Source organism: Mirounga angustirostris, unplaced genomic scaffold (assembly GCF_029215605.1).
Source record: "Mirounga angustirostris isolate CCGP_5_RB_7025 unplaced genomic scaffold, mMirAng1.0.hap1 SCAF_17, whole genome shotgun sequence".
Lineage (NCBI taxonomy): Eukaryota > Metazoa > Chordata > Mammalia > Carnivora > Phocidae > Mirounga > Mirounga angustirostris.
In genome coordinates, this window is record NW_026991725.1 from 24057632 (window position 1) to 24072852 (window position 15221).

Genomic DNA, 15221 nt, shown 5'->3' on the forward strand with positions numbered 1-15221 from the left:
TCCCAGGTGTCACTGCTTCCCCCTTACAGAGACAGCCCGTTTGTCCTGGGAGGAGAGACCCCTGAGCCAGGGTGGCAGCAAGCCTTGGACCACTGGAGCTATAGGACAGAGGGAGGTAGAAACAGGAACCTTGTTGAAAACCATGCAAGGCAATACAGGCAGTATGATGGGTCACAGTTAGACGGCAGGAAGGACTTCTCAGAAGAGGGGGACAAGTCCAGCTGCACTCGCGACCTTGATGAAGAGAGGTGGGGAAGGACGAGGAGTCATGACGTGCCCTTCCATCATTGTGAGAGCCGCCCTCTCCATGGACTGCCAGGGAATTTCAAAGAAATTAAATAAAACATAAGATTTAAAACCAAGTCAGTATGTCCTTCCTCAGGCTCACAGGAGTAGGGATGGCCTAGTTGGTGTCTGGGCCACTCTTACCTGCTCTGGGACCTGAGTCCCTGGTCCTGGGTGGGGGACTTGGGGCTGGTGATGGTGGTGAAGTAGGCAGGTTTTATGAGGTCTCCTTGCCCAGAGGAGGTGGGTGATTCCAGTGAACCGAGTCAGCCTTCCACTTTCATTGCCTGTCTTATCCCAATCCTATTCCTATCTATCTGTGGCCTCTCCCACCTTTTCTTCATAATCTGGGTGGAGGAATACAGGAGCCCGTTAAAACTGCAAGAAGGCACGGAAAAGAGGTAAGCATAGGCCGTAGGAAATACAGGAAGTAACAAGGATGTCAGTTAGACAGTAGAAAGAACTTTCTGTCAGAAACGAAGGACTGTGGGACTATCTCTTCCCGGATCATTAGGAGATGGCCTGGAGGGGTCCTGCTTGGGGGCAGGGAAATGAAGAACTGGCTCAGGACCCCAGTGGCTCTTTGGGCCCACCCTGGCATGAAGCCCCAAAGGAAGGCTGTGGGGAGCTTGTGAGTGGGAGGCCTGGGGCCATCTCTGCCCTCTCTGCTGTCCCCTGCAGAGCAGATCTATGAGCTGGTCCAGAGGCCTGAGCTGGCTGGCTGGGGGTCTGAAGGGCTGGGGCACCTGCCAGCCTCTCTCTTCCAGCCTCCACTCCTCTGCCTCCTTGGGGTCCTGGACTGAGACTCGGCCTAGGAGGGAGACCCTAGATAGAGGGGCTGGAGCCCCTGAAAGCTCCCTCCCGCCCCCACTCCCACGGGCATCACCATCTCTGTCCTTGTCTCCATAAATCTCTGGACAGAAGGCTCCCTAAGCCTTTTTCTGTCTTTCCCTCTCTTCAATCCTGGGTCTCTTTATCTTTGTCTCTGACTGTCTTCTCCTGCTCTCTACGCTGTATCTTGTCCCTGTCATGCTTTCTGTGTCTCAGTCTTTGTTTCTGACTCCCTCTGTCTGGCTATGTTTCCTCTTGCTTCCCTCTCTCTTCCTTCCCCCTTTCCTCTCCCTGTGCTAGCTCTGGGTTGGGTGCCCTTGGCCTCTTTCCTCGGCCAGCCAGGATCACCACCTATTTGGGCCGGTTCCCGGGAGGCCAGCCCAAATTGTCTCCCCGAGACCACCTCTGTTCCCCAGGCTTCACTGCCCCGTAGCTCCGCTGCCGGCGCTAACCCCTGCCTGAACCCCCTTTGCCAGTCAGCTGCCCTGGGGAGAGGCGGCGGGTGCGCCCCGTCGGGAGCGCAGGGGGAGGAGCGAAGGGGCTGGCCCCCCGAGGGGGGGGCACTCCGCGCTCGGCCCCGCCCCCTCCGGCCCCGCCCCTCCCGGGTCCCTGCCCGCGCCCCCAGCAGTGCCCTGGCCGCAGAGCCGCCGCTGCCGCCCGATGAATGGAGTCGCCTTCTGCCTGGTCGGGATCCCGCCCCGCCCGGAGCCCCGGCCCCCTCAGGTGAGGGCGCTGGGCCAGGGGAGGGGGGCGGATCCAGGCGCTGCCGGGTAGCTGGCCGCAGGGCCGGGGTCGCGGTGCCCCCGCTCGGCGGGCACGGCCTGGGGCGCACGGCGCGGACACCGCGGGCACGGCTGCAGGGAACTTGGGCTGGTGGCGGGCCGGGGAGGCGGCCGGAGCGAGAGGTGCCCTGGGCAGGGGGGCGGGATGGAGGAAGGCAGGCAGGGGGCCGGGACGCGTACGGGGCTGCCTGGGCAGAGGGCACGGACCAGGGCGGCGGTGTCAGGCCCCCCGCGGCCGGGCAGCGGGGGCGGGAGGCCCGCGCCTTTTGTCCGGGTTTTTCAGGCGGGGCGCCTGCCGCCGTTTCCTCTGCCCGAGTTTTCGTTTTCCGTTGGCGAGGCCCCGGCACAGCTGGAGAGAGAGGGAGTGGGGGAGGGGGTTCCCGGAGCGGGATGTCCTTGGCCACTGAGGCCGGACACCCCCCTCCCCGCGCCACACTCGCCCCCTGCCGGGCCGGACCGCACGACGAGCTTCAGGGAGCGGGTCTACCGCTCCACTGGCTCCTGGGGAAAAGAAACAGGCCCGGGAACCTCGGGTCCCGAAGGCTCCCCTGCGCTCCCCTCCGCCCCCTCGGGCTGGCTGTGGGTGGGTCTGGGCGCAGGGTGCCAGGGGCATTACTCAGCGCTGGGCTGCTTTGCTTGGGTTCTTTCATCTGCCAGCTGCTGAAGCTGGGGAGGGGCCAGTAAGGGCCTCCGAGCCCGGTTGCCCAGTGCTGGAGTACCCCAACACTGCACCACCCTCCTTTCCCAAGTGGAAGCGTTGGGCGCTCTGGGGACAGTCGTTTCCCCGGTTGGAAAAGAAGTTCCCTTGGGGTCCAGGTTGTGGTCAAGGTCTGGGCCGAGGCCTCTTCCTCTTCTGACAAGGCTGGAGGACTTAGTGATGCTCTTCCTCAGCTGCCTCCCCTGCCCGCCCCCCATCCCATGATGGAGCTGGGGTCTGGTGCTTTGCAAACTCTTTCTGAGACTGGTGTGTTTCTCAGACGCTGCATGTATGCTCAGTTCTTTCTCAACCTGCATCTCTCTTCCCGGACTCTCCCTGCACGTTTCAGCCAAAGTGTTTCCTAATTACAAACTTGAAATTCAGGATGGACAGGGGGTGGGGGTGGAGGTCATTAAGGCTGAGCCCCATGGATTCACCCCCCACCCCCAACAACACATACTTCATCTCCCCCCTACCATGTCCACCCCCACTCCAGGCCCATCTGGGGGTGGATGGGGTTTGATTCCATGTGGTTCTGCCTCTATGCCAGGGCAACAGCCTTACTCCCCAGAGTGGCTGCTCTCACTGAGATGTGCTCATTGGCATGCGATTTGAATCTCCATTACATAACCAGTCATTTTGCCTCCAAACAACTCAAAGGCCCCCAGCCCCAGCCTCGGCCACTTGCTCGCAAGGTGGTTGGGTCTACCCTTAGGTTGCTGGGAACTCCTTTTCCAGAAGCTGAGGCCTGACCTTCCCCTTGGGAATGATAAGAGCAATAAATCCCTTTTACCTTCGATGCTGGATTCCAGGACCTCAAAAGCCCTGTGAGCGGGCAGGGTGGGTATTCAGATCTGAGACCACACAGTGAGAGCGCTGGGGCTAGAACCTGGGTACCCTGATGAGATCCTGGCATAAAGTGAAACTTTGGGAGGGGCGTGCTGTTAGGAAGGTGGCTTTGGTACCCCATGGGCAATGGGGCAGGCTTACAAGGATCCCAGCCCAAGCAGAGAGGGACTGGACACAGGGAGTAGGCCTCGTGCTGGGCTGCCTGGATGGGGACCTCTCTGCCCCCTCATCAGGCTTGCCCTGAGCCCATGGGGAAGAGAGGCAGGAGGCCCCTCTGGTCCGCCAGGGGTGCAGCAGTTTTGCCAGGGATGGGAGTGGGGATGAGGGATGGTGCTGGTTGTAGAATAGGGCAGGGCTGGAGTGGGCAGGGGCATGCGTCACTTCATCCTTCATTGCAGAAGGACTACCTGGTATATAAGGTTAAAAGAGACGATAAAGAAGGAGAATGAACTAAGTTATAGTGTGAGGGACTGCAGTTAGCTCTGCAGGGGGACTTGTAGGGAGAGGCTTACGGAGCTGCAGCATCCCAGTCTGGCCTGGAACATCCCACAAGGAAGGTTCCTCCAGGACAGTGGGTTAGGTAGATCCCTTGACACTGGATTCCAAGTGTAGGAATCTGGAGAGATTCAGAGGAGATACAAATATATGCAAATAAATGCATACATTAGTGCCTGAAAAAAAAAATGTGTTTTTAAGGAGGCGGGAATTGCTTTAATAAAACACCTGATAGTTAAGACGTAGGTAGCAATGACTCCGGGCCAGGGTTTATAAAAATTACTTCATTTAATCCTCACACCACCACTGTGATGTGGGTACCGTTATTGTCCCCATTTTACAGTTGAAGACACTGAGGCCTAGAGAGCTAATAGCTTGGCCAGTGTCACATCACTAACGAGTGGCAGAGCTGGGGAAGGAATGTGGCGATCTGGCTGCAGAATCCATGCTCTCACCCTGCCATCCTGTTTCTTGGGCCTTCCCTGGTCCCATGCCACTCCCACCCTGGATCTGTGTCCATCTAGGCCACAGCTCAAGAACAAGGTTAACCTCTCGCTGGATGGGAGCTTGGTTGCTTGTCGTCAGGCTGGGACAGGGCAGAGGACTGGAGGCCTCAGGGTGGCAAAGCCTTAGGTGCCCATCCAACGTTGGTGGGTGTGGAATCAGCTCATTGACTCCCCCAACACCCACACCCCACCTCAGGCTAGCCCACAGCCCTTGGACTGGGGCTCAGTTCATTGGTGTTTTCCTTCCAAAGGGGCATCAGCCCTGCTCTGTTGGCTGCAGGGGTTCAAAGGTGAGATATTGGCTTGGTCAGGGATTTGGACAAAGCCCAGTTTTAATTATCCTGCTCTCTCTCCCTCCCCAGAGACAGCCATGAATAGGGCCTGTGGGAGCTGGCTCTGCCTTTCCCCAGCACCCCCCACCCCCTTCAGACAACCCGCCTTTAGATCCAGGCCCCCCCATTTCATGCGAAATTGTGCCAGCTCTTTAGCAGGACAGTGCCAGTCAGTACCAGGCGGGTATCTCTTCCCCCCTGCCTCAGTGGGACAGCAGGCTGAGATGGCCTAGGGACCGCACTGGGGTGAGTTTAAAGGTCTGTGGGAGTGGGGTTATTTGTTACCTGTCAGAGTGGGTCAGGACCAGAGGGGTTATCTTGTCCAACTCCTTCATGCTAAAATGGGGAAACTGAGGCTAGACAGTGCCCAAGGTCAGGTGGCCTGTGAGTGGTGGACATGAACCCAGGTGTCCTGATTTCCAGGCTCCCAGGCCTTGTTTTTCTCCATGCAGTTCTGTCATGGTGCCCCCCACCCCTGCCGCCCCCCACCCTCAGTGCAGGGTTCTGGGATTGGGCCTTGGGACAGAGGGGAGGAGCAGGGATGAGTGGACAATGTGCCCCGTTCATCTCTGTGTCCCCAGTGACCAGCACAGCGCCTGGCACAGGGCGGCTCTCTATAAATGTTTGTGAAGTGGAGGCCAGGGGGAGCAGCCCTGCCCCTGGCCTCCCAGGGTGCCCCATGCCCAGCTCTCCCCCTGGCATTGTGACAGCTGGTCTACACATCAGTTGCCTCCATCGTCCTGGAGTTATTTGAGGACAAGGAAAGTAATAATAGGAACTACTTCCATAGTGGTTACCACTAGGTAGGAAAGTACCTTATCATTATCCCATTTCACTGATGAAGAAACTGACCCAAAGAGATTCTGTGGCTTCCTAAGGTCACACAGCTAGTAGTAAGTGGCAGAGCTGAGGAGTTGACTGTGCTCTTAACCTCATTCCAAGCAGCCCTAAAGGTGTGGTGTTTGTCTTGGTGTCCACAGGGCCAGGCCCACAGCCAGTACTCAGAGAATGTTTGTTGACTGACTGGTTGATAGAATATGGAGAAACCACAGAAGGCTGTAATCTAACCCTTTGGAAGTAGCTGGAGTTGGAGTCTTGGGAAGGCAGCCTAGAGGTGCACCACTGTGTTATCTGTGTGCCAGGAGTGCCTGATCTAAACCCAGAGAGGAAAGGAAAGCTCACACCCTGTCATGACTGCCTTCGAAGGTTTAACAGGGGCTGCTGGGGCCCCTCTCACTCCCTCCTTCTTCCCCCAGAATTCTAAGGGGATGGGGCTGAGCAATGGGCACATGGGAAAAGACTACAGGCAGGATTAACAAGTCCTGTTCCTTTTTCATCTCTCTGGCCCTGAGATCTCCAGCCCAATGCATCGCCTTGGCGGAAGATTCTGCCCCTTTCAAGTTGGAGGGTAGACAGAGTGTCTGGTTTAAGGCAGGGCTTGTCATGGCCGCCCATGCACCTTTCCTCCATGGGAAGTGGTTGAATTTCCAGCTACCTCCAGTCCTAAACCTTAGGCCCAGGGTCATCTCCTCCAACCTCCTGAAACCCATGTGCCCCTGGGCAGGGGACCTCTTTCCCTCTGACTACCCCTCTGCCCCCCATTTGCTGGTCTGAAATCACATCAGTCATCTGCATGGTTAGGTCACACTTCATCTGCTGACAAAGTCTGGCAGGGAGCTGGCTAAGAAAAAAGAACACTCAGTGTGGAGATGTCCTTCTAATATACAGGCAACCATGGCAGGCAAGAGACCTGGGCCTGGCGTGGCCCCTTGGCACGCTGGGGGGCAGGTTGGTTGGGCCCTGCCTTCAGCCGGCTGAGGTTCAAATTTCAGCTCTATCCCTTACTCACTATGTGATGTGGCCCTGGCGACTGGGTTCTTTGTTTTTAGCCTCCATGTTCTTATCCCTGAAATAATCCCTCAAAATCGCTGAGAGGATTAAATGAGATGATATAGGTAGAGGGGCTGACATTTGGTAATCTCAACCATTAGTAGCAACAATTGTTAGACAGATGAGAATCAATGGATGCAAACGAGAATGACATCCTTTTGGCGCAACAAGGAGAAGTCAGAGCAAATGAGCTGCCCCTGGAGGTGATGAGGCTCCTATCAGTGGAGGTGAGCAGGCACAAGCTGGACTAGAAAGAATTCAGGCATTGGGTGAAGGGTTGAAACAGAAACTTTAAAGGCTATGCTTTGGGATCAGCACCTTGTGGTAGGAAGTTAGGGGAGCAGGTGAGACCTGGTTCCTGCTGCAGGGTACCAGGGAGAGGGGGCAGAGCCCCAGCCTCCTGGGAACATGAGAGGTTGGCTGTTGTGGTTGGGGGGTTGGGAGGCTCCTCTGAGGAGAGGGAGTCCTGGGAGGCTGCCTGGAGGAGGCGTGGAAGGGCGGCTGTGGTTCTGAAGGATGGAAGAAGGAGGAGGCCATCGCAGGCCTGGGCAGGGCTTGGTGGTTGAGGGGCAGGGAGGCCCCTGGGCTGCCAGTCCTGAAGTCAGCTCCAAAGCTCCTGGCTGCCCAAGGGGGTATGGTGGTGGTAGAGGGGGGACTGCTAGCTCCCTGTCCCCTCATGCCCCAGCCTCTCCTGAAGGAGGAGCCAGGGCTACTCCCAGTGGCAGAGCTGTGGCCTGTAAAGAGCGGAACTGGGGAAAGAAAGACTTCTTATGCCCAGTGCATTTGGGGGCGTCTGGGGGTCGGGGGAACAGTGGGGCCTTTGTCCCCAGCCTCCGGGAATCTGGCCGAGGAGGAGCTGTCCCTGGGTCTGGCTGGGCCCTCAGCAGCCAGGTCCTCTTTGAAGTGACCCTTTCAAAGCTCAGCCTGAATCCCTGGGAGGAGAGGCAAACTCAGGGTGGGGCCTAGGGATGACTGAGACCCACAAGCCAAGGATGGAAACGGACCCAGTGCCAGCCTCTTTGCGAAGGCAGCCTGGCAGAAGGGGTGTGGGCTGGAGGAATGTGGCCAGGCGGGGGGGACATGTGGGAGCCATTTAGGAGGACAACCACTCCAGGGGCTTGGCCCCCAAGTGTGGGTTAATATAGGGAAGGGCAGAGTTCACTTCGGCCCTGTGCCTGGTTTCTATCAGTCTTCAGATTGATTTCTGTCTGATTCTGGGCTCCTAAGTCCACAGCTGTGTCTTCCTTTTTAACTTCCTCAGGGAGCATGAGAACACTCCTTGGAGAGAATCTGGTGCCGGCACAGGACTTAGAGCCCCCAGTAGGAGGGACAGTGGCGGTCTGGCCTATTGGAGCTTTTCCTGCTCCTGAGAACCCCCCAAAAGGCTGGAGTGGGACCCCCACCTTCCACCACAGTTTCCTTCATTCTCAGTGTGGAGGAAACTCTGTATTGTTCTCCAAGAGAAAGGGAGGGAGGGAGAGGGGAGCCGACCAGAGAGGGCACATCTTTGAAAATTTCAACTGGAGGGATATTGGGGGCACTGCGCCCCGCCCCAGCCCCTGCCTCCACATTTGACTCATGGGGGAGCTGAGGCCTAGAGAAAGGCCAAGGCAAAGTGCAGAGGCAGAGGGGAAGGGACAGGCCGAAGTGGGAGGAAGATGGAGGATGGAGGATGGAAGCCAGGTGGGAAGGGGGTTCAGGCAGCTGAGTTATATGTAATCCCAGGGTAGTGGAGAAGTTCTCAGAGTCTCTTCAGCTCTGCTCTGCTGTAATTCCATGAAAGGAGGCAGAGGAAGGAGCGGGTTGTTGGTGGTGGGATTTTTTTGGACCAAGCAGTGGATAGTAGCATCTTGACAGCCCAAGGTGAGAACCCTACCCCACCCTGAGGCTCTTTTCTAGTTCCTGGCCCCACGCCCTGCCCTCTCGGCATCATGGCACTCTATGTACTTGAGAAGATCCTTCTAAATCTCCCTTTCCTCTTCTGAGGGTGTGGCCCCTGCTTCCTCCCCAAAAGAGGGGGAGGAGGGAGCTGAGCACCCCAGGCCCTGATGGGGGGCCTTGGGCGGTTCTGATACTCTCCTGTATCTTGCACTAGCATCTGCAGAGCTGAGCCTTCATTAACTCTAATGAATCCTTGGCACCGTGCCCTCCCTCTGCCCTGAAGCTTCTGGTGGGGGTGAGGGGGCAGCTGAGATTGAACCTAGAGCCCAGGAGGTGGTGGGATGTCTGCAAGAGGGGAGTGGGAGGCAGGAAATGGGGGCCAAGCAACAAGGCTGAGACTGCTGTTGGGATGAAAAAACAGCCCCCCTTCCTTCCCCACTGGGACCCTTTCCTCTTCCAGTGGCTCCCAGATGCTTAGGTCCCCACCGTGCTAGCTGAAATGTTATCTGAGAGCCTGGGTGTGGCCCGGGACAGTGAGGACATTCCCAGGCCTGGCATACACATAGAGTGTCCCTCCACTTCCTAATTACGGGGGGGGGGGGGGAGGGCAGGAGGAGGACTTGACTCCAGGAGTTGGAAAATCAGGCAGCAGCCAGATCTTAATGCAAACCAGATCTTAATGCAAACCTGCCTTCGTTCATCTGTTGACCATTTCCTATGTAGGGTCTGTGTTCCCAGCTCTCTCTGTGGGTCTTGGGATCTGGATGAGTATGACACAGCCCTGCCCTCAAGGGGTTCAATGTCTGCTTTTCCTACCACCCAAAAGTTTCACTAAGATTTCATAACCACAGATTCTGAGATTTATCTCTATACTGTCTGCCAGGCCAGAACATCCTTTGCTAACCCCCTGCCAAAATTATTAACATGAACATGGCCTGGCCTAACTGAGGAGTCAGACAGAAGCAGGCACAAGGGAATGTCTTCACTGTGACTTCATCTGAGTGTGAATGTGGTCACAAAGGTGGGAAGAAGGGTTTCACAGTGGAAAGAGTGTCGGTGGGTAGAATTGCCATAGGGGTTAGTAAAAAACCAGTTGGTGATAAGATTAATCTCCTTTCTCTCATCTCCTATTTCCAAACCTGTCTTTAAGTTGAAGATTCTTTTATGAAACTCCTTTTGATCATTTTCAAGGGCCATCATGTGGTGGTTGTATATTTACAGATACTAGAACTGAGACCCAGAGAGGGTAGACAACTTCACTGAAGGTCAGCTAGCATCTGCATTTAAATCCGTGTCTTTCTGAATCCTAAGCCTGTCTTGTGATCACTGCTACATTCCTCGACAAGAAAAAGCCTGGAGGACACCCACCCTACTCTGGGAAGGTGGATCCTTACCCTTGCCCCCAGCTGAGACTTGAAATCCAAGTAGAGGGTGATATAGTGAAGGAGAGGGGAGGGCAGACATAATCTGGTGGTGGATGCTGACAACACGATTATGTTCTGTTTCTCCATGACTCTGCTGTGCACAAGGGTTCTCCCTGTGTCTGCCTGGAATCTGGGTTTGCTCTTGAGTGGTATATGGGTACCCAGGGATCCATCGATACATACGGGCAAAGCCCAGTGCCTCTTCTAAAGATGCTCCAGCTCTGAGTGGAAGAAGACTTCCCTGAGGAGGTGAGGCTCGCCAGGCCTTGAAAGATGTCTGGGGTGGGGGCGCTTGTGGAGGAGAAAGAATGGCATTCTAGACAGAAGGATCCAGCATGAGCAAAGGCAAGGAGGTGTGAAATAGCCTGGCCTCTTGTGGCATCAATGAATGCAAGACCGAGAGTAGAGATGAGATTGTCGTGGTCAATGAAGGCCAGATCCTACCCCTCCCCTCCAGCATCATGGAAGACCCCTCATGCCATACTAAGGAACTTGACTTGCTCCCATAGATACTTTGGAGCCGTGGAAGGGTGTCAGGCTGTGGAGGCAGCTGACCAAATGAGAGATGATGAGGGCTGAAACTGGAGGTAGGAATGGAGAGGACAGGGTAGGAGTGGGATGTCTCACCCTCCTCCCTTTTCCCGAAACTTGTCATACCATCTCTTTCCCTTGTCTGATAAAGCCTTCCCTGCCTTCTCTGTTTTTTAAACTCCTATTCATCCTTTCAATGCCCAGTTCGGATATCCTTCACTGTAAGCCCCCACCCCCACCCCATTTCCTCAAATATATGGGGACTTCCTCCTCTGGGCAGTAGATCTTAAGCCCCACGAGGGTAGGGACTTAGTCTTGTTCACTGCTTTATCTCTAGCTTCTAGACCAGGATCTGTTGACTGAATATTGTTGACTGATGAACAAACATTTCCATAGCACTTGGTATGCATTGTGAGAACCACATAATAATAGGAATATTGGTAACAACTAACATTTACTTTTTTAAATATTTTATTTATTTATCTGAGAGAGAACATGAGCGGGGGGAGAGAGAGGGAGAAGCAGACACCCCACCGAGCTGGGAGCCCAACTCGGGGCTCGATCCCAGGATGCCAGGATCATGACCTGAGCTGAAGGCAGATGCCCAACTGACTAAGCCACCCAGGCGCCCCTGTTTAGGAATGTTTAGACACTATGCTTTACAGCCTCTTTATTTGTTGCATGCCTGTCTCTTCATAAAATCAGGGATTATTTCATTAATTAAAAAAAAAATCCTTTGTGGACTATTGAGCTCAGATTGTTCAACAACTCGTTATGTGTCAAGCACTCAACACTGAGTCCTCTCAAGGGCCCCAGAGGCTTGGAGAGGGAAGAGACTTGACTGGGGTCACAGAGCTGGGACATGATCTGAGGTCTCTTTGACTCCTCACCCTCAGTGACACCTCAATAGTCCCAGAATGGGACTAGGGGCTGGGCTCTGAGGTTGACTGGCTTGTTTAGGGACACACAAGGGGCAGGACTAGACGAGGGACTGAGTCTCCTGCCCCTAGGCCAGTGTGCTTCCTCACTGATGAGCAAAGGGAGTCCAGAGGCGGGCCTGGGGGCCCTTGTAATTTCCCAAGTGCCAGCCGTCTGTCAGACAGGTGAGCTCCAAGGGGGCGGGGCTGACCTGGCGCTGGGGTGGGAGGGTCGGTGTCTTAAGGCGGCAGAGCCTTACAGGGCCTTGACGGAAGAGGGTGAGAGGCCTCCACTGGGCGCACGGCATCAGTGGGATATCAGCCACAGGGTGACCCGAAGGACCTCCAGCCGCCGGGGTGGAAGCGGGTGTGAGCAGGGGCCAGGCTCGGCGCTGGGACTGGGCACCGCCTCCTGCGGAGTGCCCCTTCGGCGCTGGTTCCCGGACCTGCCGAGACCAGCCAATCAGACAGGCGCGCTGCTCTCTACTTGTATTGCTATTTGCATGACCACGCCCCCTGGCTCCCGCCGCGCCGCTTCGGCTCCCCAGCGCGCCTCCCAGGCCCCCCCCGCGTTTCTGGCCCCCGGTGCAGGGCTGGCGTGGGCGGGCTGGGGGCTGCGGGGCGGGATGGGCCGACTTGGGCTGCCAGCCTGGCCGCACTATTCATAGCTCGGGCTGGCGTAGTTCGCATACTTGGCGTTTCTCACGTCTGGCTGGCCTGAGGCTGCCGCCCCTCCGCGGTGCTCCCTCCCTTCTCTCCTCTCCCCTTACCTCCTCACCCACTCCTTTCCCTGCCTCCTCCCCCGCCTTCTACCTCTCTGCCAGTCTTCCAGAAATCTAGAGGTGGCCCAGCCCACAGGAGGAAACTGAGGCCCAGAGAGGGGGCGTGTCTTTCGGCCTGGCCTCGAGGGAGAAACTGGTAGTAATGAGGCGTGTAATGAGGTGGCTAAGAGCCTGGGCTCTGTACGCAGACAGACCGGGGCTTGAGTCAGAGCTGCCACTAGCTGCGGGACCCTGGCTAGTTCTTTAGCTTGTGGTCAGGAAGTTTTTCGGAAACAGTCAAGCTGAGACCTGGAGAAGGGGGAGAGCGATCTGTCGATGTGGAGGGCCAGTCCTGCCTGGATGGACAAGGGCCTGGCCAGCTGGGCTAGGGGGGACAGAGGACACTGAAAAGGGGATTGGAGCAGTTTCCCCTTTCTCCCCACCCCTTACTCCCTTATTCCAACACACCCACTTTCTGGACGGTTCCCCCTGAGGAAGGGGTAAGGGTACAAAAAGATGGCCAAATATCTGAAGCAGCCCCTGCCCAAGATAGACTCCTCCTGGAGACATGGTTCTGGCCAGTGTGGACTCTCTCTGAAGAGAGACTCATTTATTCCTTCCCATTCAGAAACAGTGTGCCGAGCACACTCATAAATACATACACGCTAACTCAAGAGTGATGTGAAATGGTATACAGGGACCTGACCCAGTCTGGGGTCCAGAGGAGGTGTCTCTGGGGAAGTCGCTTTTTTGCGGAGAACTACAGGGTGGATAGGAATTAATTAGGGTGTGGTTTGGTGAAGCAGGGAGGGAGCTGGGGAAGAGAGAACAGCATTCCAGAAACAGCATGTGGAAAGGGCCTGGGGCTGGAAGGGTGCGTGGTCCCTGAAGGAACTGGAAGTAGACCAGGGTAGCAGAACACAGAGGGAGGGGATGTAGTGGGCGTGGAGCTCAGAGGCACCAGGGCCTCTTGGTCACAACTTTAAAACAATGAGTCTGGACCAGAGGAGTGGTGGCAGCTTGGAACAGAGTGATGGACGTGGTGAAGTGGTGACGTGGGTAGACTCAGGAGACATTTGGGAAGCAGGGTCCCTCTGATCGGTGGGATATGGGGCTCTATAGGCCATAAAACCTCCCATTTGTTGGTTCCCAGAATGCTTTCCCAGCAACTTTGTCAGGCGGCCATCCCTACCTTCATTTTGCAGCTGAAGAAGTGAGAAAGCCTGAGGGACCTGGAGGTCACACAACCAGAAAAGGGCGAGGGCCAGTACCAATGGCAAGTGTGATGCTCTCTCCATATCAGCCTTCATGCTAGGACAGCAGTCTCTCTCTCACTAGCCTCCTGTCTCCCACCCTCGGTGCCCCTGCACCAAGCATTCCCTACCTAGTACCAGACAGGGTGGGCAGTCCACAAGGTGCCGGGGTGGTGAGTGGGTGTGTGTCACACTTGTCCCAAGAGGCTGCTCTGCTGTTAAATGAGGGAATGCATGTGCAGTGACTTAATTACTGCTGTGACGGTTACCATGTCCCAAATTCAGGGCCAGGCAAGCGGGTGAGGGGTAGGATCTGGGGTTGGGGGCAAAGGCGATGCCATCAGTCTTCTGACCACAGAGCCCAGCCCAGAAACCATCGTAGCTCCCTCGCGGGCAGGAGCCAAGGGAGGTTGTTTGTTCCTGCAGAGCCACCATCCTTCCACCCTTCCAGCTGCCTCTGGGGCATCATGGGCTGGATTAGAGAGAGGTTCAGCTCATAGGCTGGGTGAAGGGATGACCTGGGCAGGTTGGGCAGGGCCTGGGGTGAGGGGGTGGGTGGTTTCAGGGGTGGGGCTGAGAGCCTCTCCCTGCCGGGAGCCCCAAGTACCCTGGGGGAGACTTTCGGGATCTGCCGAGACCTGCCCTGGGAGGGGATGTGGTCTCAGCTTGACTAGGACTGAGCTCTCCCTGGAAAGAGACCAGTGGGTGCACCTGTTGTCTCTGCCCAGGTGGTCGGACAACAGGAAGAACTTCCAGAGAGGGTTGTGTGGGGCCACAGGGAGAGTCTCTCCCAGAGTTCTCTCTCCTCTAGTCTCTTCTGAAATGATCTGTCCAGTGTGGAGTAGGGGAATGGGTATCATTTTGGAGCAGAGTCATTGGAAGTATTCTCCTGCCTTCGTGAATGACTGCCCTGAATATGATCTAGTCTGAAAAGGGGCCCTGGCCTCTCTCCAGTACCCCTTGACCAAAGGAGACCCTCCCTAAGGTCTCACAGTCACTCTGTCCTTCTGCAGGGAACCCTGCTCTTCTGTAGGAGATGGGGAGGGGTGATCCTGGGGCATGGTAGGGGGCTGAGGGGCCTGGAGAATGCAGTGGGGAGAGGTGGGGTGGAGAGAACGAGGGCACCCTGCCTTCTCTGGGCTGTGAGGAAGATAAGTGTGCCAGACTTGGGCCAGCAGGGGGCTCTGCTGCACATGGGACCTGCTTGCCTCTCTGACAAGAATGTGCACCCTTCAGTGTGTAGGCATATTTTTCTTGGAGTGTGTGCATGAGAAAGCATTTGAGAACAGGGACTTACCTCTGCGTGCACACCCTTGTGTGTGTATGTGTTACAGGTGGTGTGTAAGCATGTGTAGGCATGGAACAGACGTGTGTGCTGAGGGAGTGAGGCCTCAGGGGTAGGGAACACCACAATTAGCAGGGCTTTTGCTAGGGAAATACTTCCAAGGTTCTGACGCCTTGGGGTGATGTGACATCCCAAGAGTTTGGGCACCCATCGGTCCATCAATGCCAAGGACTTACTGTGTGCAAGGTTCAGACTCCCCTGGCAGCCTGAGACCGCCTCCTATTCGGGGATGACTAGAGCCCCGAAGATGACAATAGGGATAATGGAGAGGGGTGGGAGGGAAATGTCCTCCAGACAGGAGGTGCCCAGCTATCCTGGGTAAACTCTGTGGGCAGGGCCTGCTCCTAGGCCCCACTGGGAGACCCGTTCATGTATTCCATCTTCTTTCAACAATGCTCTTCAAATGTGAATTTGAATATGACTTTGCCATTTTTTTTTATTG

General features: G+C 56.1%; 1 protein-coding gene across 2 annotated transcripts in view; it reads left to right on the top strand.

Annotated features, from left to right (window-relative positions):
- The first annotated feature begins 1699 nt into the window (after window positions 1-1699).
- Window positions 1700-15221, top strand: part of ARHGAP23 (Rho GTPase activating protein 23) — a 70441-nt gene continuing 56919 nt past the window's right edge. The window contains exon 1 of one of the 2 annotated variants that reach the window (XM_045889027.3): window positions 1700-1839. In XM_045889027.3, coding sequence (XP_045744983.1) covers window positions 1777-1839 — 63 coding nt within the window. In that variant the 5' untranslated portion in view covers window positions 1700-1776. The remainder of the gene's footprint in view (window positions 1840-15221) is intronic. The other variant, XM_064582725.1, reaches the window with a different exon arrangement.